This window comes from Giraffa tippelskirchi, chromosome 3 (assembly GCF_054371585.1).
Source record: "Giraffa tippelskirchi isolate mGirTip1 chromosome 3, T2T-mGirTip1v1.2.pri, whole genome shotgun sequence".
Taxonomy (NCBI): Eukaryota; Metazoa; Chordata; class Mammalia; order Artiodactyla; family Giraffidae; genus Giraffa; species Giraffa tippelskirchi.
Genome location: NC_137277.1, coordinates 11805230 through 11829998, shown reverse-complemented (window position 1 = coordinate 11829998; position 24769 = coordinate 11805230). Strand labels below are relative to the sequence as shown.

Below are 24769 nucleotides of genomic sequence, written 5' to 3'. Positions count from 1 at the left end.
CTGGGAGTAGTGTAACAGTTGCCTTTAAGGATGAGCAAGCAGTTGGCCTCCTGCCCCTGCTGGCTTGGGTGGTCCTTACGCAGCCTGGAGGGGAGCTGTGGCCCAACCAGGGAAGGGCCTGCACCCCTTAGTGGCTGTTTCTGAGGGTCATCTTCCTGTCACCTCCCAGGGGAGAAGGAAGTGGGCAGGCCAGCCCACAGGGACCCCCTAGCCCTCTTCCCTGCCTCCCGTTTCCAGCCACTGCCCTGGGCTACACAGACTCCATTCAGCGTGTCTGAGGCCATGTACCCTGTCCGACCAAGGTCAGCAAACAGGAGACCCTCCTTGGCACCCACTAGAGCACTTGAACGTGGGTGCCAAGGGTGCCCAGCAGGCAACCCTCCTGTCCCCCACACCACCAGGGGGCAGTGCAGACCGCATGCAGGGCAGTCCCCTCGTCCCCTCTGGGCCAGTATCTGTCAGAGCCCACCTTGACCTATTGGCCCCCTTGGGACCCAGCTCTTCATCCCTAAGGTGAGGGGAAGCAGTGAGGCAGGGAGCCAGCCAAAGGGGGGCCCTGGAGAGGAGTCCCACCTGCCCCCCTTTCCCAAAGCGCCTCACACTGGCCAGAGTCACTGGAAGGGGCACTTCAGGCCCCCGACAAGAGTGGGGGCTGCCCAGGGTGGGAGAGGGTGTGGGTTGAGGGGAAGGGTCGGTGAGGTCTGTGGACTCCCCCTACTTTTGCTCAGGCTGTCCCCCCAGCCCTCCATCACCCCAGTCCTCAAGGCCTAGGCCAATCCCAGGGGGCACGCCTCCCACCCCACTCCCGCCTCCCGCGGTCCAGGTTACCCAGCACCTCCAAAAAGCATTGGCCTGGGTGGGGGTCCTTGGCGACTGGGGTGTTTTGGGTGCCAGCTGGGTTGGGGAGACCTGTGGGTGAACCATGGGCCTTGTCCTGGTGGTCCACCCTTCCTACACTGGGTGGGGCTGGGTGGCAGCAGGCGAGAGCACAGGCTGAGAAGAGCCCTCTGCCCCGGAGCTGGCTGCACATAACCCTGTCTGGGAGGGGTGGAGGGCACTTCTCCCATAGGGTGCTTCCAGGATTCCCTAAGACCCTGCCCCTGGGGAAGGGAGCAGTGATGTGCTCTGTGAAGACCGTGAAGACCCTCTAACTTACCTGACTTAATGGGGCCTGGGAGGAGGCTCCTCCCAACTGTCCCACTCCCATCCCCGTCGGTAGAGTGGGGGTCCTCTTCCCCCACCCCCCACCCCCATCCCCCACCCCTGAGCTCGGGGAGGAGATATGTGCAAAGGAGTGATGCAGACAAAAGAAGTCCGGCCGGGGACTGGCAGTCCAGGAAGGGGTCTTGGGACGTTCAATTGGCTGGACAAGCGCCAACCTTGGATTTTCTGGGCATAAGGGATGGCGGAGTGTCGAGTGACCATCGCAGGAATCCCAAGGCCCAGCGAGCCTGCGGCGGGCCGGTGCGAACCCTTCCCCACCCACCCCTAGCGGCGCCACTGACCCGCGAGCCGCTGGTCACAGACACGGTTTAATAGGGGACAGACGGGCGGTGCTCAGTATTCCCAGAGCGCGACCCCGGCCGGCGCGTCCGCGTCCGCGCGCAGCAGCCCCGAGGCGCCGCCGCGCAGGTACTTGCCGCTCCGGGCCCGGATGGCCAGGCGGCCGCGCTCCCGGAACTCAAACAGGAAGTCCTCGGCGCGCTCGCCGTCGCTGCACACGCTGCCGTGGCTGCCCGTGTGCCAGAACCCGCCGCTGCGGCCTGGGGTGGGGCAGAGAGGGGTCGGCGGGCGATTCGCTCCCCCATCCGGGCTCGGCACAGCACACTCTCTCTGGGCCCCCGCCCCTCCCGCTGCGCCCCAGCCCCGTCCCCCCGCACCTCGGATCTGGTAGGCGCCGTCGCTGAAGCTCAGGTGGAACACGTCGTAGACCGAGCGGTTGGTGTCCAGCTGGTTGGAGCCACGCCGGTGGCAGACGAAGCCGTCCAGGCCGCGCAGGACCAGGATGGGCCGGTTGATGAGCTTGAGCGTGAACTCCTCGTCCTCCCCTGCTGGCGAGTCAGGGGCTTGAGGGGCCTTCCCGCAGCCCCGCGAGAGCGCCAGGCCGGGACCCGCCCCGCTTGTGCGCCTGGATCTCCCCACCGCTTATGTGAGCCCCTGGTTGCCCAGAAGTGCAGCAGTGATCGGGGTGCTCTGGATCTGAGCCCCCCCACCCCACCCATGTCAAGAGCAATGGCCTAGACTAGCGAGTATGACTCTTGTCGCGTGGACAGCAGCAGCTCCATGGGGAGGGAGAGGGCCCAGCCCTGGGTGGAGACAGGGGCTCTGAGCTGGCACTGTCCCCAGGCAGAGCACCCAGCCCCAGGCTCCCCAGGGCAGGAGGGGTGTGCTCACCCACAAAATCGCTGATGGCCGCCAGCTGCCCATTCTTCTTCATGCACACATAACGCCCATTACTGGCCTTGAGGGCCACTCGTCGGCCCCGCCACTCCATCTCAAACATGGTGTTCTCAGAACTGGAAGGGGCAGGTCAAGGTCCCCTCAGAGGAGCAGGACATGGGGACTCAGGGTCAGACCTCCCCACCCCCTTCAAGTCCAGTACCACCCACCCAAGACACTTGACTTCCACTGCTACGCCCATCACCATGAAGAGCTGCCCCGCGTGCTAGCAGCCTTCTTCCCTGGTTGGACGGCTATGTGGTCCCCATGGTTGAGGTGGAGGTGGTGATGCAGGTGGTAGTGGAAATGGAGATGATGATGGTGGTGGTGATGGTGGAGGAGGTGGTGGTGACGGCAATGGAGGTGGTGCATGTAGAGGAGGTGATGGTAATGGTGGACGTGGCGATGCTGGTGTTAGTGGAGATGAAGGGGGTCACAGAGGTGAGGATGGTGCACTCACACTTGTGTAGCTGTGGCCTGGATGCCCCCATGGGTGACCAGGGTCCAGTAGCCCCCAGTGCTGGAATAGAAGGTGCACTTCTTTGTCTCCTGGTCAATTTGCATCAGGAAGGTCTCGTGATCCAGTTCTTCATCTTGGTTGGCTGAGACATTGACCCCTGGAGGGAGGAGATGGGAAGCCCCTCACGCCTCACCCTGGGTGGGGTGGGGAGCAGAGGGATGGGGAGGCATGCTCTTGGGGCATCCCTGAAGTCAGAAGGGGTCTCATCTAGAACCCTTTGCACTTGAGAAGATTTGGAGTTCTGCCCCAGCGCCGTGCAGGCGCATTGTGGACACACACACACCGCTTCCTAGAGGCCGGGTTCCCAACAGAGCCCGAAGAGCCAGGCGCTTCCGTGCGGCCAAATCCCTTGCCTCAGCTAATCAGCAGGTAATCTGCTTGCTCCTGCTCTCTGGACCCAGGACTTACAGCAGCCTCTATTTATAACTCCTTCCTAAGCCGCTGGGTGGACACAGCAGGGTCCCTGTCCTTCCCTAGCATGGCTCAGGACACAGGGGGCCTGGGGTCTGCTCCTGGGCACTGAGCAGGGACTGGCCCCCTGTCACCTCCTCAGCCCCTCATGCACATGTGTGTGGTCTCCCAGGACCCCAGAGGGAGGGCAAAGCTACTTGGGACTTTGCTTGGGAGGGAGATGAATGGGGCATCTGTGACCAGGGTGGGGAGGAGCAGTAAGGCAGTGGAGTTTCCCTGGTATCTTCCCATAAACCATGTCCTTGTTCCATTGCAACTGGCAGATCACAGAGTTCTCCTGAGGCTGAGCCCCAACAGCTCCAGCGAGCAGAGCAGAAGGGAGTGGAGCATACCCCCATCAGGGCTGAAGGGTCAGGGCCACATCCTGTCCTGCCCCGCCCCCTGGGAAGGAAGTGGGGCAGCAGGCAGGGCCCAGACTGGAGAGGGGGGGCCCATGGCTTTGTCCTCTTTGTCCCCCAGACTGGAGTTTGTCTCCCTTCTTACACAGATCACTGCTCAGACCCCAAGAAAATGACCCCTTCTCCTTGCCAACCCCACCATCCCATCAGCAGTACTGCACAAAGTGAGCTCCTGCTGCCCCCAGCCTGTGATCAGCAGTAACAAAACAGTGGCTCTTGTTCTCCAGACACTGGCCCATGGGGAGCGGTGGACAACAAAACTGGTATGTCCAGTGCCCATGGTTGCTGGGGTTTTGGCCAGGGACGGCCTTCCTGAAGCAGGACCTGAGAAGGTGAGGGAGCCATCTGACAGGTACTAAAGGGAGGAGGGAAGCCAGGGGTCTGAGGCTGTGGCTGCAAGTTTTCCACCCCCATCTCCAAAATCAAGCCTCTTGGTGTCCCCAGCATCACCTTCCACACACCCCCTCCAGACAGGATACAGCCCAGAGGCTCCGTCTCACACAGCCAGCTGCTCCTGGGACCCCAATCTTGCAGCAGCAGGGTCTCATGGAGTCCTGGCTGGTGCCGGCAAAGAGCATGGACCCTACTGTCCCAGGAGGGACTGATCAAGTGGTGGATGTGTGAGCAAGAAGGGGTGTCTGAGAGCATTTATAGGAGACCTATTCTCAACTTCTGCAAAGCCACAAGAAGAGCCAGTGCCCCTCTTTCCTTTGGACTTTGTTCCGTTTGGATGTGAGGTCCAGAATAGCAGCAGCCGTCTTGTGACCACAGGGGCACCAGTCTGAGGTCAGAGCTGTCCTGGGAGAGTAGTTCCTCGAAGAGGAAAGAGCGGAGGACTTTGGTGATGCCACTGAGCTGGATGTGATGCCTGCTTGGGACCCCACCACCCCTGTGCCTCCAGAACTCCACTTAGGCAAGATATTAGCGTCCTCGTGGCTTAAGCCAATAAGCAGCCATTGTTACTTGCAGCACCAAACACTGCTTGTTGGGCAACCTGGCAGCAATGCCACATCAGTGAGGGCTGGCAGTGGGCATAGCAGAAACAAGCAGACTCTGGCTGATGGAGGTTGGGGAAGAAGAAAAAAATCAGCAGGAGAAGCCAATTTGCTCACAAACACCCTGGGGGAAGGAGACAAGTTTGGGGGCTGCCTGGCCAGCAAAATGACAGGGACCAAGGGACCACCAGTCCACTCCACAGAAGCTGCCACTCCAGCTGCCTCAAAACCTAGTGGCAACATCCCCCTGCTCCCTCAGCTTAAGATGCCACATTCCGCTTCCTTGAATCATTGGTTACCAAAGTCAACATCGGAACATCTCAGGGCCAGGTCTGATGCCCTCAGGCTTATTGCAAGGAAAGCAGGGAGGTGAGTGTGGGTACCTCTGGCCTCACAGCGGGGCAGGGGTGCATCTGTTCCTCTGTGGGGGAATTCCCCCATCAAAAGGATCAGGTCAGATGCAGGGTAATCCAGAGAATGAAAAATGGTTTATACAGCTACCATCCCCCGCTCACCACCACCATCATCATCACCATCACTGTCATCATCTCCATCACCACTGATACCATCACCATCACTAGCAGGACCACCAGCACCATCTCTGTCACCATGGCACCCTTACCATCACCACCACCACTTCTACCACCACCAGCATCACCACCATCCCCACTACCACTTGTCTCACTCACAAGCTGAACATGGACAAATGCTTTGTATCCAGCATCTCCTTTGACTCACAGAGAAAGCTTTCCCCAATGCTGCCTGCCTTTTACTGGCAAACCAAGCATATGGGCCTCAGTCAAGGCCAGAAAGCGGTGTGGCCGGACAGTAGGACCTGTGATGGGAAAGACAGGGGCTGTCTGTCCTCCCTCACGCCCCAGGACCCAACCACACGCCACAAGGGCTCAGGGGTGTTTGCTGAATGCCAGTCCCTACTCTGCACTGGCCTTGAAGATCCAAACGACAGGCCGCTGGAGCCACAGCTGGGCCACCCCCCTATGTGCTCAGGGCTGGGACCAGGTGGTGGCAGTGAGCCAGGTCCGGGTACACCCACCCCTTCTGGGTGCACAGAGCCAGGAACCCAAGCAGCATGGAGCCACTCTGGGACCTCACTTTCCTCAAGGGGAAGTAGGAGCTGCCCATGTTCACCCCACAGGCAGGTGATCATGTATAGAAGGGCCCGCTGGTCACATGAAGCAGGTGACCAATGATCGGGGACTTGGGGGGAGCCACGCGACACCTGCTGAGCAGAGAGAGTGTCTCCCCACCAAGGAGTCCAGGCCCTGGAGGGACCGCTTGCATCTCCCTGGACTGGAAGGGCCCCCAGGACCCCTCCCCACTCCATTCCTGCTGCCTGCTTTCCCTGCCCTTGGTCACAGCCCCAATTTCCTTTAAAGTTCAGAAGTGGGGTGATGGAAGAAAAGGGGAAGGGCGGGCAGAGGGCAGCCCGGTGTGGATGGGGCCTGCCCTTCTGCCCCTCATTGCAGCGAGCCTGGGCCTCAACCACCTCCAGCTGGGTGCTGCCCATCCTGCATTCAGCAGCTGTCCAGCAGGCCCAAGGCTCAGCAAGTACCCCATACATGGCTTACAGTCCACTCACTCACACTGTGTGCTACTACAAGCGTATTCTCACCCCTCAACCCAGAGCCACTCACTACAGGACCCTCCACACACACACACACACACACACACACACACGCACGCACAGCGTGACTGGCCCCACACCCCCGTTACCTTGCCGCACGGACACGTAGCGGTGGTTGGCGGCCACCAGCACCACCTGCGGGTGACTCTCCTCCAGGTCGAAGAGCTCGTCCTTGCCAGGCCGTGTGTTGCGGCCTGCCCTGAGCGTGCCCGCGGGGCCCACGGGTGCCAGGTAGCGGCCATCGCAGTCCTTGAAGGCCAGCTTGCCCTCCTTGAACTCGAGTGTGTAGCGGGTGCGAGCCTCGGGCTCCCAGACGAGGCGGCCGTCGCTGCGCAGGTAGCGGCTGTCGCAGGACTTGAGGCAGTACTGCCGGTTCTGGAAGATGAGTGTGATGAGCGCGTCCACACCCCACGGTGTGTTGCTGTCCGTTGCGATCTCGTCCTCCTGCGGGCACAGGTGTGCATAGCGCCTCCGGCTCACGCTCAGCAGGTGGGCCTGCGGGTGGATGGCCAGGTGCACCGTCCACAACTCGGCTGGGGTGATGGCCGTGGCGAAGCAGGACAGCTGGTCCTCGGTGCCGCCGAAGAAGCGGCCGTGCGGCTCTGACTGCAGCACCCAGCGCCCGTCGGGCTGCGGCAGGACCAAGAAGCGGCAGTCACGACCCGGCCGCTCCGCCTCGCAGGCCACACGCCCGTCCTCCTCAGCCGACAGGTAACGGCCCAGGTGGCTGCTGCGAAACAGCACAGCAGTGCCCTCCCCTGGGTCCGGCTCTAGCACCCACATCTGCTTCCGCTTGAGGCTGGGTGCCGAGGCGTTGACCTTGAAGCCAAAGCTCTCGGCCGTCAGGTAGCGGTCAGTGTCATTGACGAGGCCAAACTGGATTTTCAGCACCTGGTGCAGGCCATTGGTGGGCATCTTTGGGCCTGGCTGAGGTCCCCGAGAGGGGCCCAGGAAGCTCTCTCTGTGCTCACGGCCCCTGAGGTCTCCTAGAGGCCCGGCTCGTCTTTGGCCCGCGGCCTCGAGGCCCGGCTGGCGTCATGGACCCGCTGCCCGCTCAGATGCTGCCTCTGACCAGCAGTGGCGGGCCCGGGCAGCTCTTACATGGCCAGCGGGCAGCAGAGGGCGGGTGGGAGGGCGGATCAGAGCCGTGCCGGCTTAGGAACAGCGGCAGCCTTTCGTTACCCCAGCTTGGATTTCAGCCACTCCCGGACTGCCCAGGGGCCAGAGCCCAGGGCCGGCGGGGCTGGAGAGAGCCACTCGCCGCAGGGCTGACCACCTCCTTGTGCTCGCTGGTGGCTGCCTGGGCCTGGCTCCGGTACTGTGCCCCGCCCTCTGGACACCCAGCCCCACGTCTTGGCCTCTCTCCTTGCCCCCCACCTCCGGGCCCCCAGACCCACTGCACAGACTCGCCAGCCCAGCCCAGCTCTTTCCCAAGGTAGAGAAAGCTGCCTGGTGGAAAACTTGCATGTGGCCGCAACCCGATCGCAGCCCTCCACCCTTGGCCGCCAGATCCAGTTACCGCTTCTCTGATTCCTTGCTGCTACAGGGGCGGCTGCGGCCGAGCCTTGCACTGTCCTCCTCAGCAGCCCCTGGGTCACAGCCTGCAGCCCTAAGTCTGGTGCTTCCCAAGGGTGACCTGTAGCTGGGAAAGTGGCAGGCAGGGCTGTCAGTGCCAGTGGGCGGGCCAGGCAACCCCCCTATCCTGGTGCTCATGGCACCCAGATTGCAGCCAGGTGTGAAGAGGCAGCTGCTCAGCCGGATTCACACTGGCCAGGCAGCCTGGCTTTGCTAGGCCCTGGGGGAAGGGCCCTCGGTTTGGGCTGAGGTGGCAGCTGTGTGATGGAGACAGTCACGCCTGCCTCACGGGCTGCACAGCAGGAGGGTGACCTGGGAGCACACATGTGGAGCAGGCGTCATCCCAGGGAGCAAGAGGAGGTGGCAGGCCGTTGGACTTGGGGTCACAGGGCCAGGCTCGGACCCGACTCCTGTACCCTGAGCAACTCTTAGGGTCCATGAGGTTGCTCTGTCTGCCATGGGTGGGCTCTGGTGAAGCCAGCCTTGATGGGTGGCCCTGGGGACCCCTGAACTGCCACTCACACTGCATAGAGTGACTGGCCTGACTGTGGGGTCTTTATGGGGTCCCACGATCACATAGGGCAAAGCCTTCCCAGCAGAAGGATGAGGGCAGCAGGCTAGGAGAAGCCACAGCTGGCTACCTCTGACCCCGGTACCTCCCAGCTCAGTCTCTGGGGTCCCACCCTGTTGTACCTCCCCAAACCCTGAGCCTGAGGAGGCTGTCTTAGGGGGCTGTGGTGGGCCTGCTCAGCTTTGCCCTGCCTGTCTGTCTCTTGCACCTGCCTCAAGGGCCAGGAGCCAAGTAGTGAAACCAGAGCCACCTGCCCTGGGCCCGGGCCAGCCTTGGTGTCTTCTTCCTCATCACAGCGTGTGACCCTCAGGCCTCCCTGGGGACCAGGAATGAGCACCACAGGGCACTTCCAGCCTTGGCCTCCCCAGTCTTGCCCTTGATGCTCCAGGCATCACCCCTCCATCCCTTTCAAGGCCATGTGGGGGTCCAACAGAATGAAGGGGCCTTGGGTTGGGCATGCGGAGGTCCCAGGAGGTGGGTGGGGCGGATGGGCACACGGCTCGGGAGTCATTCCTCCATGCTCCCGATCCCGGGCAGTGACCTCCCCCGGCACGTGCAGACACTGAGCAAGAGACCAGGAGACCTGACCTGGTATGACCAGCATGGTGCATACTGAGCGAGGAACTGGTCTTGGCTAGTGTTGTCCACCTCTGTGGTCCACAGGGGTTTATGGGACACCGACTGACTGTGTGCCAGGCACCCCACGGTAGGGAGATGCAGTGTGGGGTTGCACCCCCTCCGTAGAGATGATGCCCACACAAAATCCCCCCCCCGTTCCCAGGGGACTGCATTGCCCATTGCTTGATGCCAGGGAAATGTCCTGGTTTGGAGGTACCAGCCGTGAAGCTGTCTGCACTTCAGTTCCTGTGAACACCGCAGGCATGGGCACTGTTCTCTCCTTGCACTCCCAACTCCCAGCCAGCCTTCTGAAGGAGCCCGGATGGGCCCGATTAGCATGACGGCCTCATTAGCGCTGACTGGTGCTGGCAGGGCGCTCATGGGCATCACGTGCCCTGTGGGAGGACGCCCAGCCGCCAGGCAGCCTCTCAGCAGCAGAGCCAGAAGTGCCCGTGGCCTCTCAATTCTCGGGCCCCACAGCCCCAAGTAGGGTGGGTGGGCCTCCCCGGCACTGATCCAGGGGCGTGAGCCACCGGGTGGCGTTTCAGGCCTTGTGGGGGGCGGCCGGTGGGCTCTGAGAGGCGAGCCTTCCAGCACAGGCTTCCTTGGAGGGAGGGGGGTTGCACAGATGGTCCCTCCTCCCTCCCTCCCTCCCCGCCTCAGGATCTCAGGGCCTCGCCCAGCTGCCTGCTAGGGTCATGGTTCCTTTCTGGATCCCCTGTAAGGCTCTGGCACACAGTAGGTACTTAATAAGTGCCTGTGAATGTTTGATGTGGGGGTTCCTGTGTGATGGGCCCAGCATCTGCTGATAGGTGGGGCAGGATGCCTGCAAGTCTGGGCCTGTGTGTGTGTGTGTGTGTGTGTGTGTGTGTAAGTACACACAGGCAGGAATTGGGCAGAGTGAGCCATGGCCACCCGCTGGGTCAGCCCCAGCCTGGAGACGCTACTCTGGATCCCAGCCTCAGAACCCCCTTGGGGCTGCCCAGCAGGGTGACCAGACTGTGCGTGGCATAAGGGAGTTTGTTTCAGGTGCGCCTCTCACACCGTGGCAGCATCCGCAGGCAATGAGGAGCACCCTTCCCACAGAACCCCATGCCCCCTGCCAGAACTTGTCCACACAGCCACCCATAAATGTGCCCACCACTGCCCTGTCCAGCCTGCGTTCTAGGACATCCAAGGTCCCTGCCACTCTGGGAGCCCCATTCACTTGCCCTGCTCACTTCTGAACCTGAACCCGTCCCTTCCCAGGGGTTGGAGGCATGAACCCAATGTGTGCCCACCGCCCTGAGCTGGCATCTGCAACTGCAACCAGGCCTGGGCATAGATGTCAGGCCACCTAACACACCAACTTTAATATGTTTGACTGGAGGAGGCGCCGTTTCCTGAGACGAGCTATGCCTCTGGCTCCTACTACTGGGAGTGGCCATTTGTGGATGGACACAGCCAGATGGGCCCTTTGGGCCACAGCTGGGCCCGGAAGGTGGGAGTGGCCTCAGCTGTCAGACGCCCCCAGCAGACAAGGGTGGGGCCGATCCTTGGCCTCCTGCCTCCCTTAGTGTCCAGGTGGGACCAGGAGCAGAGAGGGCCTTGAAGCCCCCTAGACCCCTAACATCCACCCTGCAGCTCTCAGGAAACTGTTCCTTTCCTGGAATGCTGGGGATTGGGCAGTCCTGGCCATTTGGAGGAACCCCCTTCCCATTCCCCCCAGTCAGGCCCCTCTGGGGCTACCAGGGAAAGCACCCCCACCTCTGCACGTCTAGACAGCCAGCCCTCGATGCTAGAGCCCAGCTTAGGTTCCTGCCAGCACGCTGCCTGCTGCCATGGCAACCAGCGCGTGCACCAGGCTCGGTGCCCGGGCAACGCTGATGCTGGTGGTGTGAGCTGGCACAGGTGCTGTGTGTGTGCAGGCTGAGGGAGGGGGCCCTCCCTGCCTCAGCTGGCCTGGAGCCCTGGAAACTGCGAAATGGCCCAGGATGGAGGCCAGGGCAGCCCCACCGGCTGAGGGACCTCCACAGTCACACTTTTCCCAAATCAGATCTTGGCCCCCTGCACTGAGCAATGGCAGGAGGCCCGTTCCCACAGGGCAGTGAGTCTCTGGGAACAGAGGAGATGCCCGACACCTGACCCCAGAGCCTCAGCCCCAGGCCTTGACCAGCCGATGTCCTGGGTGGTGTTCTTGTCCCACCCCACCCCAAGGACACCATCCCTCCCATGGCCAGGCCCCTGCCATCCCTCCTTAACCCTCTGCCCCAGACTCCTTGGCCCCGCAAGGTGAGAGCCGCCCTGGTGGTCCAGGTGGCACTGGGCACAGCCTGAGGCCTTGATTTCCTTACTCCTGGGCCCATCACCTGCTTCCGGGGTCCAGCTTGGCAGGCGCCCAGGGCCCAGCCTCCTACATTGTTCCTGAAACAGGCCCACAGCTTGGTGTCCTCATGATTTTTTCATGGCGGAGCTCTCCGCTGGCCTGCAGTTCCACTTACACGGGCGGGCGGGGGCCTAGGTTGGTTTACTGGAGGCCTGCTGGCGGTTTAGGGTGACAGCTCCCCTCAGCAGGGCAGAAGGGAGGGGGCGCCCTCATCTCAGACTGCACTGTGTGGGCAAACACTGGGGGTGCCCAGCCTGTTCCACGTAAAGCAAACACTAGGGTTGCCTGGCCTGCTCTACCCACCACCATCTCTCAAGACCCCTCACCTCCCCCACCGACCCCTCCTCCCAAGACCCTCATCTACATACACACAAACACACACACGTACATGCACCCACACACACACCATCGTGACAGTTCCACTTGAAGCAGAGACCTACTGGCTGGGCTGGGGAGACCCCCCACTTGGGGCTGTCAGGGTACGAAGTTGGTGAATCTCCTGGCTTTTATCTCTTGTAAAGCCATAAGGTGGGGGGCTGGGGAGAGGAGAGATGAGGGCTATATCTGGCAGGAGAGGGGAAGGAGAGACCAGAGGCCTCTGGGCTCCAGCAAGGCCAAAAGTTTCCGAAGGGACCACAAGGACAGGATTGAAGGCAATGACCACTGGGCGATCTTCCAGCACCCACACCTCAGGACCTTTGCACATTCTTGGGATAAGAGGAGCACTCACATTATCTGAGTGAGTCCTGGCTGTATGGGACTGAGTGAGGACCAGGTCAGCTTCATCAAAATATGACTACTTACTGGCCACTTGGGCTTCCAGACACACCGGTGCCCAAGGTGTGTCAATACTTGGCATGGACAGTTAGGAGCTCCCAATTCTGCAGGTGACCACAGAAGCCTCTGCCCAGACTCTGCCTGGGTGCACCTTCACACAAAAACACACACAGATGCCTGCACACAGACAGACACACAGACACCCAGTTCAGTTCAGTTCAGTCGCTCGGTTGTGTCTGACTCTTTGCGACCCCACGGACTGCAGCACACCAGGCTTCCCTGTCGATCACCAACTCCTGGAGCTTGCTCAAACTCATATCCATCGAGTCGGTGATGCCATCCAATCAGCTCATCCTCTGTCATACCCTTCTCCTGCCTTCAATCTTTCCCAGCATCAGGGTCTTTTCAAATGAGTCAGTTCTTTGCATCAGTGGCCAAAGTATTGGAGTTTCAGCTTCAGCATCAGTCCTTCCAATGAATATTCAGGACCGATTTCCTTTAGGATGGACTGGTTGGATCTCTCTGCAGTCCAAGGGACTCAAGAGTCTTCTCCAATACCACAATTCAAAAGCATCAATTCTTTGGTGCTCAGCTTTCTTTATAGTCCAACTCTCACATCCATACATGACTACTGGAAAAACCATAGCTTTGACTAGATGGACCTTTGTTGGCAAAGTAATGTCTCTACTTTTTAATATGCTGTCCATGTTGGTCATAGCTTTTCTTCCAGGAGCAAGCATCTTTTAATTTCATGGCTGCACTCACCATCTGCAGTGATTTCGGAGCCCAAAAAATAAAGTCTCTCACTGTTTCCATTGTTTCCCTATCTATTTGCCATGAAGTGATGGACCAGATGCCATGATTTTGGTTTTCTGAATGTTGAGTTTTAAGCCAGCTTTTTCACTCTCCTCTTTCATTTTCATCAAGAGGCTCTTTTGTTCTTCTTCGCTTTCTGCCATAAGGGTGGTGTCATCTGCATATCTAAGGTTATTGATACTTCTCCCGGCAATCTTGATTCCAGCTTGTGCTTCATCCAGCCCAGCGTTTCTCATGATGTGCTCTGCATATAAGTTAAATAAGCAGGGTGACAATATACAGCCTTGACGTACTCCTTTTCCTATTTGGAACCAGTCTGTTGTTCCATGTCCAATTCTAACTGTTGCTTCTTGACCTGCATACAGATTTCTCAGGAGGCAGGTCAGGTGGTCTGGTATTCCCATCTCTTGAAGAATTTTCCACAGTTTGTTGTGACCCACACTGTCAAAGGCTTTGGCGGAGTCAATAAAGCAGAAGTAGATGTTTTTCTGGAACTCTCTTGCTTTTTCAATGATCCAACAAATGTTGGCAATATGATCTCTGGTTCCTCTGCCTTTTCTAAAACCAGCTTGAACATCTGGAAGTTCACGGTTCACGTACTGGTGAAGGCTGGCTTGGAGAATTTTAAGCATTAGTTTGCTAGTGTGTGAGATGAGTGCAGTTGTGCGGTAGTTTGAACATTCTTTAGCATTGCCTTTCTTTGGGATTGGAATGAAAAATGAAAACTTTTCCAGTCCTGTGGTCACTGCTGAGTTTTCCAAATTTGTTGGCATATTGAGTGCAACACTTTGACAGCATCATCTTTTAGGATTTAAAATAGCTCAACTGGAATTCCATCACCTCCATTACCTTTGTTCGTAATGATGCTTCCTAAGGCCCACTTGACTTCACATTCCAGGATGTCTGGCTCTAGGTGACTGATCACACCATCATGGTTATCTGGTCATGAAGATCTTTTTTGTATAGTTCTTCTGTGAATTCTTGCCACATCTTTGTAATATTTTCTGCTTCTGTTTAGGTCCATACCATTTCTGTCCTTTACTGTGCCCATCTTTGCGTGAAATGTTCCATTGGTATCTCTATCTTCTTGAACAGATCTCTAGACTTTCCCATTCTATTGTTTCCCTGTATTTCTTTGCATTGATTACTGAGGAAGACTTTCTTATCTCTCCTTGCTATTCTTTGGAACTCTGCATTCAAATGGGGGTATCTTTCCTTTTCTCCTTTGCCTTTAGCTTCTCTTCTTTTCTCAGCCAAACACCCATGCCAAGGCCAAATCTATCTGCAGAGGCTCAGGCCATCATGAAAGAATCAGACACTTCATGTCCAACAATCACAGGCACTTATTAAGTACCTACTGTGTGCCAGAAACCTTGCTGGGGATCCAAAAAGGACTAAACTCCATCTCTGACTTCTGGGCCAAAGCAGAAATGGTTCATTGCCTGGTCCTACAGTCAAACAGGCTCTGCACATGGGCACCTTCATCAAATGGTTCCCATGGGGACCGTGCCACGCCACTCAGCTCAAGGCATTAGTGCTGGTCTGCTTCTGATAAAAATCTTCTCACCTATAGGTGATATGCTATAAATGGTACAGAGAACAGGAGTGAGGCCCTGGGGATTAAGTGTGTCATAAAGTAGGATAACTAAATGCAATACAGATCCTGGATTAGGTCAGGAAAAAATTCTGTGTAGGACATTATTGGGACAACTGTCATCACTGAAATTTAGATTGCAGATTAGATGAACTGTGTCATATTGATGTGAAACTGCCTGATTTTGGCTGCTGTACTGTGGTTATATAAGACAATGTCCCTGTTGTTAGGAAAAAGAAACTGAAATATTAAGGAGTAAATGTCAGAATGTTCAAGACCAACTCCCAAATAGTTTAGAAATTAAAAGAGAAAAATAAAAAGAAAATAAGACAAGTGTGACAAATGGTAAAAAAAAAAATTAGTAAGTCTGAAAGTGTCTCAAAAAATTTTTTTAAACCACAATAACTGATTTTAAATCCACTGTAGGGACTTCCCTGGAGGTCCAGTGGTTAAGAATTCACGCTTCCACTGCAGGGGGCATGGGTTCAATGCCTGGTCAGGGAACTAAGATCCAAATGCTGTACAGTGTAACTAAAATAAATAAATAAAATTAAATTCCACTGCAGGGTCAGAAGAAGTAAAAAAAAACATTCAGTTCAGTTCAGTTCAGTTGCTCAGTCGTGTCCGACTCTTTGCCACCCCACGAATCGCAGCACTCCAGGCCTCCCTGTCTATCACCAACTCCCGGAGGCTACCCAAACCCATGTCCATCGAGTCGGTGATGCCATCCAGCCATCTCATCTTCTGTCGTCCCCTTCTCCTCCTGCCCCCAATCCTTCCCAGCATTAGGGTCTTTTCCAATGAAAAAAAACATTACAGGAAGTTAAAAAGAATAAAGAGATAGAAGAAAAAATAGGACTATTAAAAGATTCAACCAGGAGGTATGACCAGCCTATTAATAGAAAACCCCAAACCAAAGAAAAGAAAAAATAAAACAGGAAAGAAGGAAAATATGAAAGAAATAACATGAGAAAATTCCCAAGAACTGAAGGACGCTGAGGGCCTAGGGCTTAGTAATGGCCAAGACAAAAAAGAGAAGTCTTCAGTACCAGTACCCCAGAAATCTCAGACCAGCTGGAAAAAAGGGGAAAGCCTAAACTCTTGTGCATGCATGCTAAGCTACTTCAGTCGTGTTCTACTCTTTGCTACCCACCAGGCTCCCAGGCTTCTCTGTTCATGGGATTCTCCAAGCAAGAATACTGGAGTGGGTTGCCATGCCCTCCTCCAGGGGATCTTTCTGACCCAGGGATCGAACCCATGTTTCTTAGTCTCCTGCATTGGCGGGGAGGTTCTTTACCACTAGTGCCACCTGGGAAGCCCAACAAACTCTTGTGGAGAAACACAAAAAACCATGGACTCTGGGTTGGGGCTCAAATGACAACCATATCCCAAGAGCAGTAGTAGGAAGAGCCAGGGAGTCAAGCCTTCAAAGCCTAAAGGAACACAGCACTTCCCTGGCCATCCAGTGGAAAAGAGTCCGTCCTTTCATGCAGGGGGCGCGGGCTTGATCCCTAGTCAGGGAACTAGGGCTTCCCAGGTGGAAAAGTGGTAAAGAACCCACTTGCCAATACAGGAAATATAAGAGATGTGGGTTCGATCTCTGGTTCAGGAAGATCCCCTGGAGAAGGTCATGGCAAACCACTCTAGTATTCTTGGGCTTCCCTTGTGGCTCAGGTGGTAAAGAATCTGCCTGCAATACGGGAGACCTGGGTTTGATCTCTGGATTGGGAAGATCCCCTGGAGAAGGGAATGGCAACCCACTCCAGTATTCTTGCCTGGAGAATTCCATGAACAGAGGAGCCTGGCGGGCTACAGTCTGTGAGGTTACAAAGAATCAGACCTGACTGAGCAACTAACAGGTAACTAAGATCCTGCATGCTGAGCGTTCATCCAAAAAATCTGAGGAAACATTTTCATCTTGAAACTCCCTCCCTTTTTCCCAGGTAGGTAAGACACAGGCACCTGCAGATATGCCAACTTGCTCCTACTTACAGGCCCCAGGCCTGCCCCTTCCCAGCCCCACACTCAGTCTGTGTCTGGGCAAAGTGGGGAAGAAAATGCTGTGAGCAGGAGTGGGTCTATGAGCCTGCTCAGTACTGCTAAACTTGGCCGGCTCCTGTGGGTCAAGGCTGTTTCTGGGGGCTGGCTTCCTGAGACAATTCACTCACACAGGCCCTGGTGGACACACAGGTAGGGTGACTCACCTGCCACCCAGGGAGGCAGAGGTGCCACTCTGGCCACCTGCCCATGGGCATCCTCTGTCCTTCTCCAGGAATGACCTGACCCCAACCTGGCTCTCTCTGCCCTCCACCTATCCACTTTCAGGGAGACCTCGTGAGTCTGCCCTTGACTCCCTACCCACCCACCCACCCACCCTAGGGCATTCTGGGTCTTGCAGTTGCCCTGGCGTGGCACTCCAGGTTCTCTAGAGGCTGCACCTCCATCAGCTCCCATTCCCACCTTCCTGGGGCTAACCTAACCCCAAATGACCTAGCCCCAGAGCTGACAGCCCTTGCCTGGCTTCTGGAGAAGTGGTTTGAACACACACCCCTTCGCCCCCCAATCCTGGTCTGCCCATGCCAGCAAGATGTGTGTAGTTGAGGGAGGGGCTCAGAGTCCCATCCCTCCAATCCTGCTGTGTCCTCAAACCAACGTCAGCCTCTCTGAGCCTCCTCCTTCTCTCTGAACTGGTTATCTATGGCCATCTGCCTAGGTGGCCTAGCTGCTGAAATAACCCAGCATGTCCAGTGAGCAGTCAGTATGGCAGCTGCCATCTAAACCAGCTGTGTATTCAACAGACATACTCAGGCCCAGGGTCTGCCCTAGCTTTGGGGTTCCTCTGTGGGTGCTGTCTGCTCCCTGAACAGAAGGTACAGGGACATAGGGGTGGCCCTGGCCCTCCCTTCTTCTGTTGCCCTGGGTGCAGGCTGACCCCAATCCCACCTTGTCTCCCTGCGTCAGTACCAACTGAGGTCACCGGCCACTCCCAAGCCGCTCCCTGTCACCCTCGGGCGGCAGTGACTCAGCCGCCACCGACAGCGACCTCCCCAGCCCAGGTCAATGGCTGCCGGGGTTGTGCAGGAGGCCCGAGCCAGCCCGGTGGAGGGTTGGGGTGGGGCTGACAGGTGCGGCCCCGACTCGCCGACTCCTCGCCCGACCCGGGACACTTAGCCGCGATAGCGGGATCCACCTGGCGGCCCACCTGGGAATGACAGTGGCCCGCTTTAGAGCTGGACGCTCCGTGCCGCCGCGACCGGCCAGAGCGCCATCTCCTGGCCCAAGCCTCCAAACTCGCCGCTTACAGGGGATGACCCGCACCCAGCCGGTGCCTGATCGAGAGAGGTGCGTGTTGCGTGCGGGCACTGCGCCCACCTCTCCAGTCTGCAGGGCCCTGCGTGCGGTGCCCTTCTCGCAACCCGTTGTGGAGATGCGGGTTGAGCGGTGAAGGGGAGGCCCCAGATCTGAAACCCGCGAACAGACGGGGCGCAGAATGGCCGTGGGTGGCAGGGCGCCCCAGGCTTCCGGGCCCAGTTGGCGCTGCTTCGGCGGCAGCCTCTTCCGCACTCTCTCCGCCGCCCGCTGGACCTAGCTTCTCCCAGGACTCCGGCGCTGACCCCAAAGGGCCCAGGGAAAGCCGGTGCTGGGGCTGGGGTCAGGCTTCCGGAGGTGGAGGCGAGCCGGGGGACGGCGAGGGGCACGCTAGGACTCGAGGCCTGGGAACCGCCCCGAGACCAAATTAGGACAAGCGGCCCTGGGCCCGGCCAGCGAGAGCCCGGACTGGGCGGGGCTGAGCTCTATAGGCCCCGCCCCCGGAGCGCGGCTTCCCTGGGAAGTCCGAGCCTAGGAAGGGGGGTGCAGCGAAGGCCCGGGTGACCTGTCCGGAACCGACTCGACCTCGGCCCTGGCCTCGCCCCGCGCCACTCTGCGCACCCCAGCTGCAGCCTTTGGAGCAGTGGCGGGGAGCAGACAGCACCAGAGCAGCGGCCTCCTCCCTGTGTTTTGCCCTGATCCGTCTCCCGGTCTTCCTTGTGGCGCCAGGTGTCCCGGGGGCGGGGACACCTGTCGCGACAGTTCTGACCTAGTCCAGCTCAAGAGAATTCGGCTGGCTGGGCGAGCTCCCCGCAGCCTGGGACCAGAGCGAGAAGTGCAGGAGACGGGCCCCACCCTTGTTGCCAGCAGCCCCATGCGCCTACCAGCTGCGGTGCTGGAAGAGGGTTCCTGGGGGCAGTGAGGCATTGGGTCTCCCTTCCCTCTCAGCTCTAGAGCCATATCTTGAACAGCCGCTCCCCTGTCCCCCTTCTGACTCTCAGGGAAGGCCCTTCCCTCCGGCAGGGCTGGCTGGAAACCCTCCCCCTCCATTCCTTCTTCCCTCCCATGTATAGGAACCAGGGGACACGGGCTGCACCTTGCCAGGAGAATCACACTCTGGGGCCAAGGGCGGGGACAAACTGAATAACAAGCATTCAGGTGGGAGGTGGGGACTTGTCCCCACGCCAGGGGATGACCTCGAGGCCTGCAGAGGCAGCAGCCAATGGGAGAATCCTTCTGGGCAGATGCTGATCCTGGGCTGGAGGGCTGTGAGTGAGAGGTGTGTGAGGTGAGGGGGTGGAGGGGTCAACCAGAGCTTACCATGAGAGCCCCCAGCAACAGGGTAAGGGGCTGAATTTCTATCTCCAGGCAGTGAGTAGCATGGGGGGCAGGGTGATGAGATTTATAACATTAATTGGAGGGAAGCAGAAGGCTGGCAGCCGGACTGGACAGACACAGGATCGGGATGTGCAGAGTGCTATGGTCTGGCAGGCACTCTGGTTTCTGTCTTTAGCCACATGTTGAGGTAGGGCTATCATGAAGCAGCTGGAAGCCCAGAATTCTTATAATCCTCGGTTCCTTTTGGCAATCTGTGGACACAGCTCACCAAGAGTAAGAACTGTGCAGGCATGAAAAGCCCTAACCACAGTGAGCAGAGTTCACACGGGTGGGCAAAGTGTGCTCTTGGTGTGTGTGCAAGCAAAGGTGAAGAGCAGACTGTGACCATTTTTGGACCTCCATGCCAGGCCAGTAGGTTGCTCAGTGGTGTAGAGAGCGGTGTCACTGGCCCTGGAGGCCCAGGGGAGTGAGGCCTGGGGGTGTGCCGTTGGAAGCAGAGTGTGGAGACCGCTGCTCCGGGAAATCTCAGCTCTGACACATGGAGGTGCTGAGTGAGTACATCTTACTCATCAAAGAAAACTGAATGCCTGGGGACATCAAGGCCAGAGGTCTGGAAAACCTCAGTGGTGAGGCTTGGGGAAAGTTCACTGGGCCATCTAGGGGCATCCTGTTCCCAGACCTATGTCCAGTGCAGGAGGGCCACCAGGCTCAGAGCCTCTGGTGGGTCACACATCACCCACATCGACTGGCCCATCTTCTCTACAGAAATTGAGACCCAGAACTCAGGTCCTGACTCCCAGCCCTGTACTCTTCTAAGGGCCTCCTTGGTTCCCATTGCATCATAGTGAGATGGGAACCTCGCAGAAACTCCAGCAGGGCCTGTAAGATACCTGGAGCTCTCCACTGCCAGAGCAGTGAAGCCCTGGCCTGGTGTCTCTGTGTACCTGACCCCCCAAGTTCACCGGGGGGGGGAACACCCTGTGACCCTAAGTTTACCTGCCTCATGTAGCAATGACTGGATGACACATGAAGAGGCCTGGCCCATTGCATCCTGGCACAGGACAAACGGCAGGGCTGAGCATACAGCACCTGACAACTCACCAATGCCTGAATGCCCAAGCATTTGGCCACCATGGAGGCTTCACAGGGCTTGGGGCTGGAGCCCCAGGCTCCTGGGGTGCCTTGGGACAGCTGGACTTTCCGTGCCTGTCTGTAAAGTGCCAGGAGGAGAACAAACCCCTCTAGACACCTAGACCAGAGACAGAAGTATGTGGCCTGACTCTGTTCATTGATCTGAAACTCAGAGGTAGGCAGGCCAAGCCAACAGGAACCTGACTTTGCTTACCAGGGCAGTCTGGGGACCCTTGTTCCAAACAGACAGAACCACTCCAGGGGCTGTGCCTGCTGCCGTGGGAGCCAGCTCAACACCCTGGAGAGAAGGCTTTATGAGATAGAACACTGATCTTGCATTTGACCCACAAGCCTAGGAGAACAGGACAGTGAGCTGAGGGTAGGGAAACTCTGTGGTTTTCCTTGGATTTTTTTTTGGCCACACTGCGGCATGCAGAACTTCCCTACGTGTCCTGTCCAGGGATTGAACTTGTGCCCCCTTCAGTGGAAGCAGAGTCTTAACCATTGGACCACCAGGGAAGTCCTCCTTGGCATTTTAAACATGAAGTTCTTATTATGAGATAATTTTAGACTGACACAGATGCCCCAAAGTCAGTATTAGCATTTCTGCAGACTTTCCACCTGGTTTCCCCTAATGTTAACATCTTACACAAGTCATGGTACAACTGTCGTACTGAGAGATTGACTGGTACTTAATTCATTAAACTTCAGACTTTGCTCAGATTTCACCGGTTCTTCCACTACTGTCTTCTTTTTTTCTGTTCAAGGATCCAACTCAGGATCCCACGTTGCATTTGGGGGGAAGGGAAAGAAAGGCATTCCTGGCAGGTGGAGTGGCAGAGAAAAAGGCAGAAAGGGGGACTCATTACCAAGTCCCTACACTGCCTGGCAAGTAACTGGCTAGTGGGAGATGGCGAGAGGCGGGAGGCAGGGGTGGGCTGATGGGCTGCAGGTCAGGCTATCAGGTGCAGAGGTGACCCTGATCCTGCGAAGGATCCCTGGAGGCTGGAGCAGAGAGACTGACAGGCTGGTGTGGCTGTCAGGGGGAAGGAAAAGAACCCTGAGCTGGGGTTGCCTGGCAGTGCCCCTGGGCTGGGGAGGCCTGGGGCTAAGTCAGTCAGGCCACACTTCCTTGCAAGGTGATGCCACCTCCCTGCACCAGTGTCTTCTCAGCTGTTAAATGGCCGCAAGATGATACGAGATGCAGCAAGCACACGATAAATCCACCAAACCCAGCACCGAATTAAAAAAAAAAAAAAATCACATCATTTCTCTGACCCCCCCCCCCCTTCTTTCCTCACGATGTAAGGACACACCCGTTTCTGGGCAGAAGTGCAGCTGCTGTCTCTCGCTCCTCCCAGGGCCTCCCTGCTCACCCGAGCCAGGGACTGCCACATTCGTGTGGTCCCCTCCCAAGGGATTCCTGGGCCTCTCCATCTTGAGGGAGGAGGGGGCGGCCTTGCGATTCCATGAGCACAGCCCTGAGATGACCTTGGGCGAGGCCTCGCACTGACAGTTGCAAAACAGAAAAATCACAGCACAGAATGCGGCGTTCCCCAACCCCCTGCGCAGGGCTTGGAGGTCTCTCTTTTTGGGGGGCTCGGTCCCTGGACCCGCAGCGTCCACTTACTCCTGGTTCCGGGGGGGTGCTTCCCAGGCGAGGGGTCGCCTCCTCTACACATTGCCAAATCTCCAGCTCCGCTTCCCCACCCCCCACTCCCGCCACCTGACCTCTGGGGACACGCGCACCCTCAGCCTTCACTCTCGCGGCCGGGTGTGATGCGGGGCGGCGGGGTCTCGCGCACCCGCGGACAGAGTGGGAGCGGCGGCGGGCCCCCCTCTCCGCCCCCTCGAAGGCGCCGGGGCCGCCTCGCCTCCGCCCCGGCCGCCCGCCACCGCCCCTTTGTCTCGCCGGCCAATCCGCGGCCTCCTTGACTAAATAAGGCGAGGAGCGCGCCCGGAGCCCCTAGTCCGTTACTTCCGCCCCCCGCCCGGCCGGTGACTCAGGGCCGGCGGCGGGCGGGGACGGGGCTGCCCGGGCTGCGGCTTCCCGGGCGGCGGGCGGGGCTCCGGCGGCGCCGAAATGGCCAAATATGGCCGCGCTGCGCGCCGCCGTCCCCCCACCTGCGCACCTGCGGCCGCACCTTGACCCCCCCCACCCCCGCGCCGGGTGACACAGCCGCGGAAGTGGAAGCTGCTCCCCCAGCTCATCCCACCCCGCGCCAGGCCGGCTGAGAGCGCTCCTTCCCCTCCGCCGCCGGCCTGCCCTGCGGGTGGGGGGCTGGCTGCCTAGGGTGGGAGCCCCCGGGAACCCAGGCCCGGCCCCACTTCCCCCCACGACCAAAGGCTTGTGCATCCAGCGCCCTTGCAAAGTGGGGAAGATGGCAGCGGGGGAAAGGGGACAGAGTTCCAACGGCCTCCGCCCCCTCTCCATCTGTCCTACGAAGCAGCCCGGGCGCACCAGACAAAGGAGTGCCGGAGGGAACTGGAGTCTGGGGAGGGTAGGCCCCCGCAGACCAGAGAGCCTGACTGGAATGCAGGGTAGGCGGACACTGGGCGCGACGCCTTGGACGTTACTGGAAACTTCCCACTTGCCATGTGTGACATCTTGGGATGCCCCCCCCCCAAGTATTGCAGTCATCTTCACACACTTACTCCCCCACCTGGGGATTGAAGGCCCCGTGGTTGTGCCCAGGGGCGCCTGTAAGGGTGGGTTTTTCTGGAGGGAGACTTAGCCCAGGTTCTCCCTTGGGTGGAACACACACCTGATGGAAAGCAGCCTTGCCCTGCGCCCCTGCAAAGTCTCGGGAGTCGGGAATCCAGCTAGGCCTGGCAGCAAGGGTGGCCATAAGCATAGCTTTGGCATCTGGGTGACTGCTTTACCTGCCTAGCGCAAAGGTAGATGTGGACACCAGCTAGACACCAGACCTTGCCCAGCTCTTTGGGGCGCTCGGCCCCACCCCTCATCAGACACCAGCCCAGAGCACCTGGACCTTGGACGAGTCCCCAGACTCACTCTGCCTGGCACCATTGCCATCCCTCTTGGCCAGTGCTCTTCCCCATGTCTCCTGTGATGTTTTCATTCATTACTGAGCAATCCTGAAACTTACAAGTCCAAGGAAACCATGGCACCTAGTTCCCTCTGGACATAACCCAAATACTGGCGGCAGAGGTGGTCATCAGGACCCTGCCAGAGGTGACAAGTGCCAGCTCCTGGGAGAAAGGGCGCGCCCTGTACCCGGGAAAACCACAGCCCCAGGGCAGCAGGGGTCCAGCAGTGGGACACGACTGAGCGACTGTACACACACACACACACACTTCACACACACACACTTAAACAGAAGAGAGGATGCACACACTTCACACACACACACACACACACACACTTAAACAGAAGAGAGGATGCCACCTTCAAGTTTAGCGGGGGATTTGACCGGTTAGGCAGTCAAGACTTCTTCCCTGCCTCAGTTTCCCTACAACGCTCAAAGGTCACTAAAATGAAACAAAGCTCCACCCCCTCCCCAGAGGGGACAGGGTGACCCCAAACCCAGAGTGGAGCCCCCGCCTGGGGACAATAGGGCCTGCGGTTTGAGGGGCAGGATGCGTTGGGTGTGGTAGAACCGGGCCAGTCTCTGTACTGTCAGGGACCATGGCGCCCCAACTCCGGCGCTGAGGCCTACGCGGTCGTGGCTGCGGTGGGGGACGAGCGGCTCCGTCCCATCCAGGCAGGGTCGAGGTCACGGCTCCCCAGGACTCCCCTGGAACACGGGGCCCACAGTGCCGCAAGGGAGGCCGGCCAGGACCACCACCCTCCCCTCCCCCAGCCCGGTGCCGGGAACCCGCCTTGATAGCCTGCAGAGCCTAGGAGGGGAAGATTAAAGGGGGCGCGGGGAGTAAAGCCCACCGGCGCGGCCAGGCCGCGGGTCCACACCCTGCTCCGGGTGCCGCCCAGTCCCGGGCCCGGCAGTTTCGGGGTGCAGCCGGGCCCTCCCCCACGGCGCGCGACAGTCCCGGGGCGGGGCCCCCAGGTCAGCTCCCCGGCCTCCTCTGCGACCACCCCTGCAGCCCCCCGGGGGGGCCCACCCCACCCATTCCGCCCGCGCGCCGGTCAGCGCGGGGTCTCATTCTGGGGGTCTCGGGCGCCCGGGGGCAGCGCGGGCGGGGCGGTTGGGGGCGGTGCGGGCGGGGGGCGGGACCGGGCGCAGGG

At 58.7% G+C, this 24769-nt stretch overlaps 1 protein-coding gene and 1 long non-coding RNA gene across 3 annotated transcripts; both read right to left on the bottom strand.

Moving 5' to 3' along the window:
- Positions 1-1519: 1519 nt before the first annotated feature.
- Positions 1520-7735, bottom strand: FSCN2 (fascin actin-bundling protein 2, retinal). 2 transcript variants are annotated; one of them, XM_081576218.1, is made up of 5 exons: positions 6558-7735; positions 2900-3056; positions 2395-2516; positions 1881-2048; positions 1520-1763 (listed from the first exon to the last, which is right to left on the bottom strand). In XM_081576218.1, the coding sequence occupies exons 1-5, from the start codon at positions 7381-7383 to the stop codon at positions 1558-1560; spliced, it is 1479 nt and encodes a 492-aa protein (XP_081432344.1). In that variant the 5' UTR covers positions 7384-7735; the 3' UTR covers positions 1520-1557. The 2 variants fall into 2 exon arrangements, with proteins under 2 accessions (XP_081432344.1, XP_081432343.1); XM_081576217.1 differs by having other exon boundaries at positions 1881-2076; positions 2354-2516; positions 6558-7383.
- A 251-nt stretch (positions 7736-7986) lies between these two features.
- Positions 7987-24651, bottom strand: LOC145541015 (uncharacterized). The gene is made up of 2 exons (XR_014078718.1): positions 22193-24651; positions 7987-14771 (listed from the first exon to the last, which is right to left on the bottom strand). It is a non-coding gene; the product is annotated as an uncharacterized LOC145541015 (long non-coding RNA).
- Positions 24652-24769: the final 118 nt, after the last annotated feature.

Bases quoted from the DNA above. Each gene is read 5' to 3' on its own strand.
- FSCN2 (XM_081576217.1), bottom strand. From the start codon at position 7,383: ATGCCCACCAATGGCCTGCACCAGGTGCTGAAAATCCAGTTTGGCCTC. The intron at 2,077-2,353 runs GCTCTGCCTGGG...GGCTGCGGGAAG, and splicing joins TGGGGAGCCTGGGGCTGGGT to GCCCCTCAAGCCCCTGACTC. The intron at 1,764-1,880 runs GTGCGGGGGGAC...GCCCCACCCCAG, and splicing joins CGGCGCCTACCAGATCCGAG to GCCGCAGCGGCGGGTTCTGG.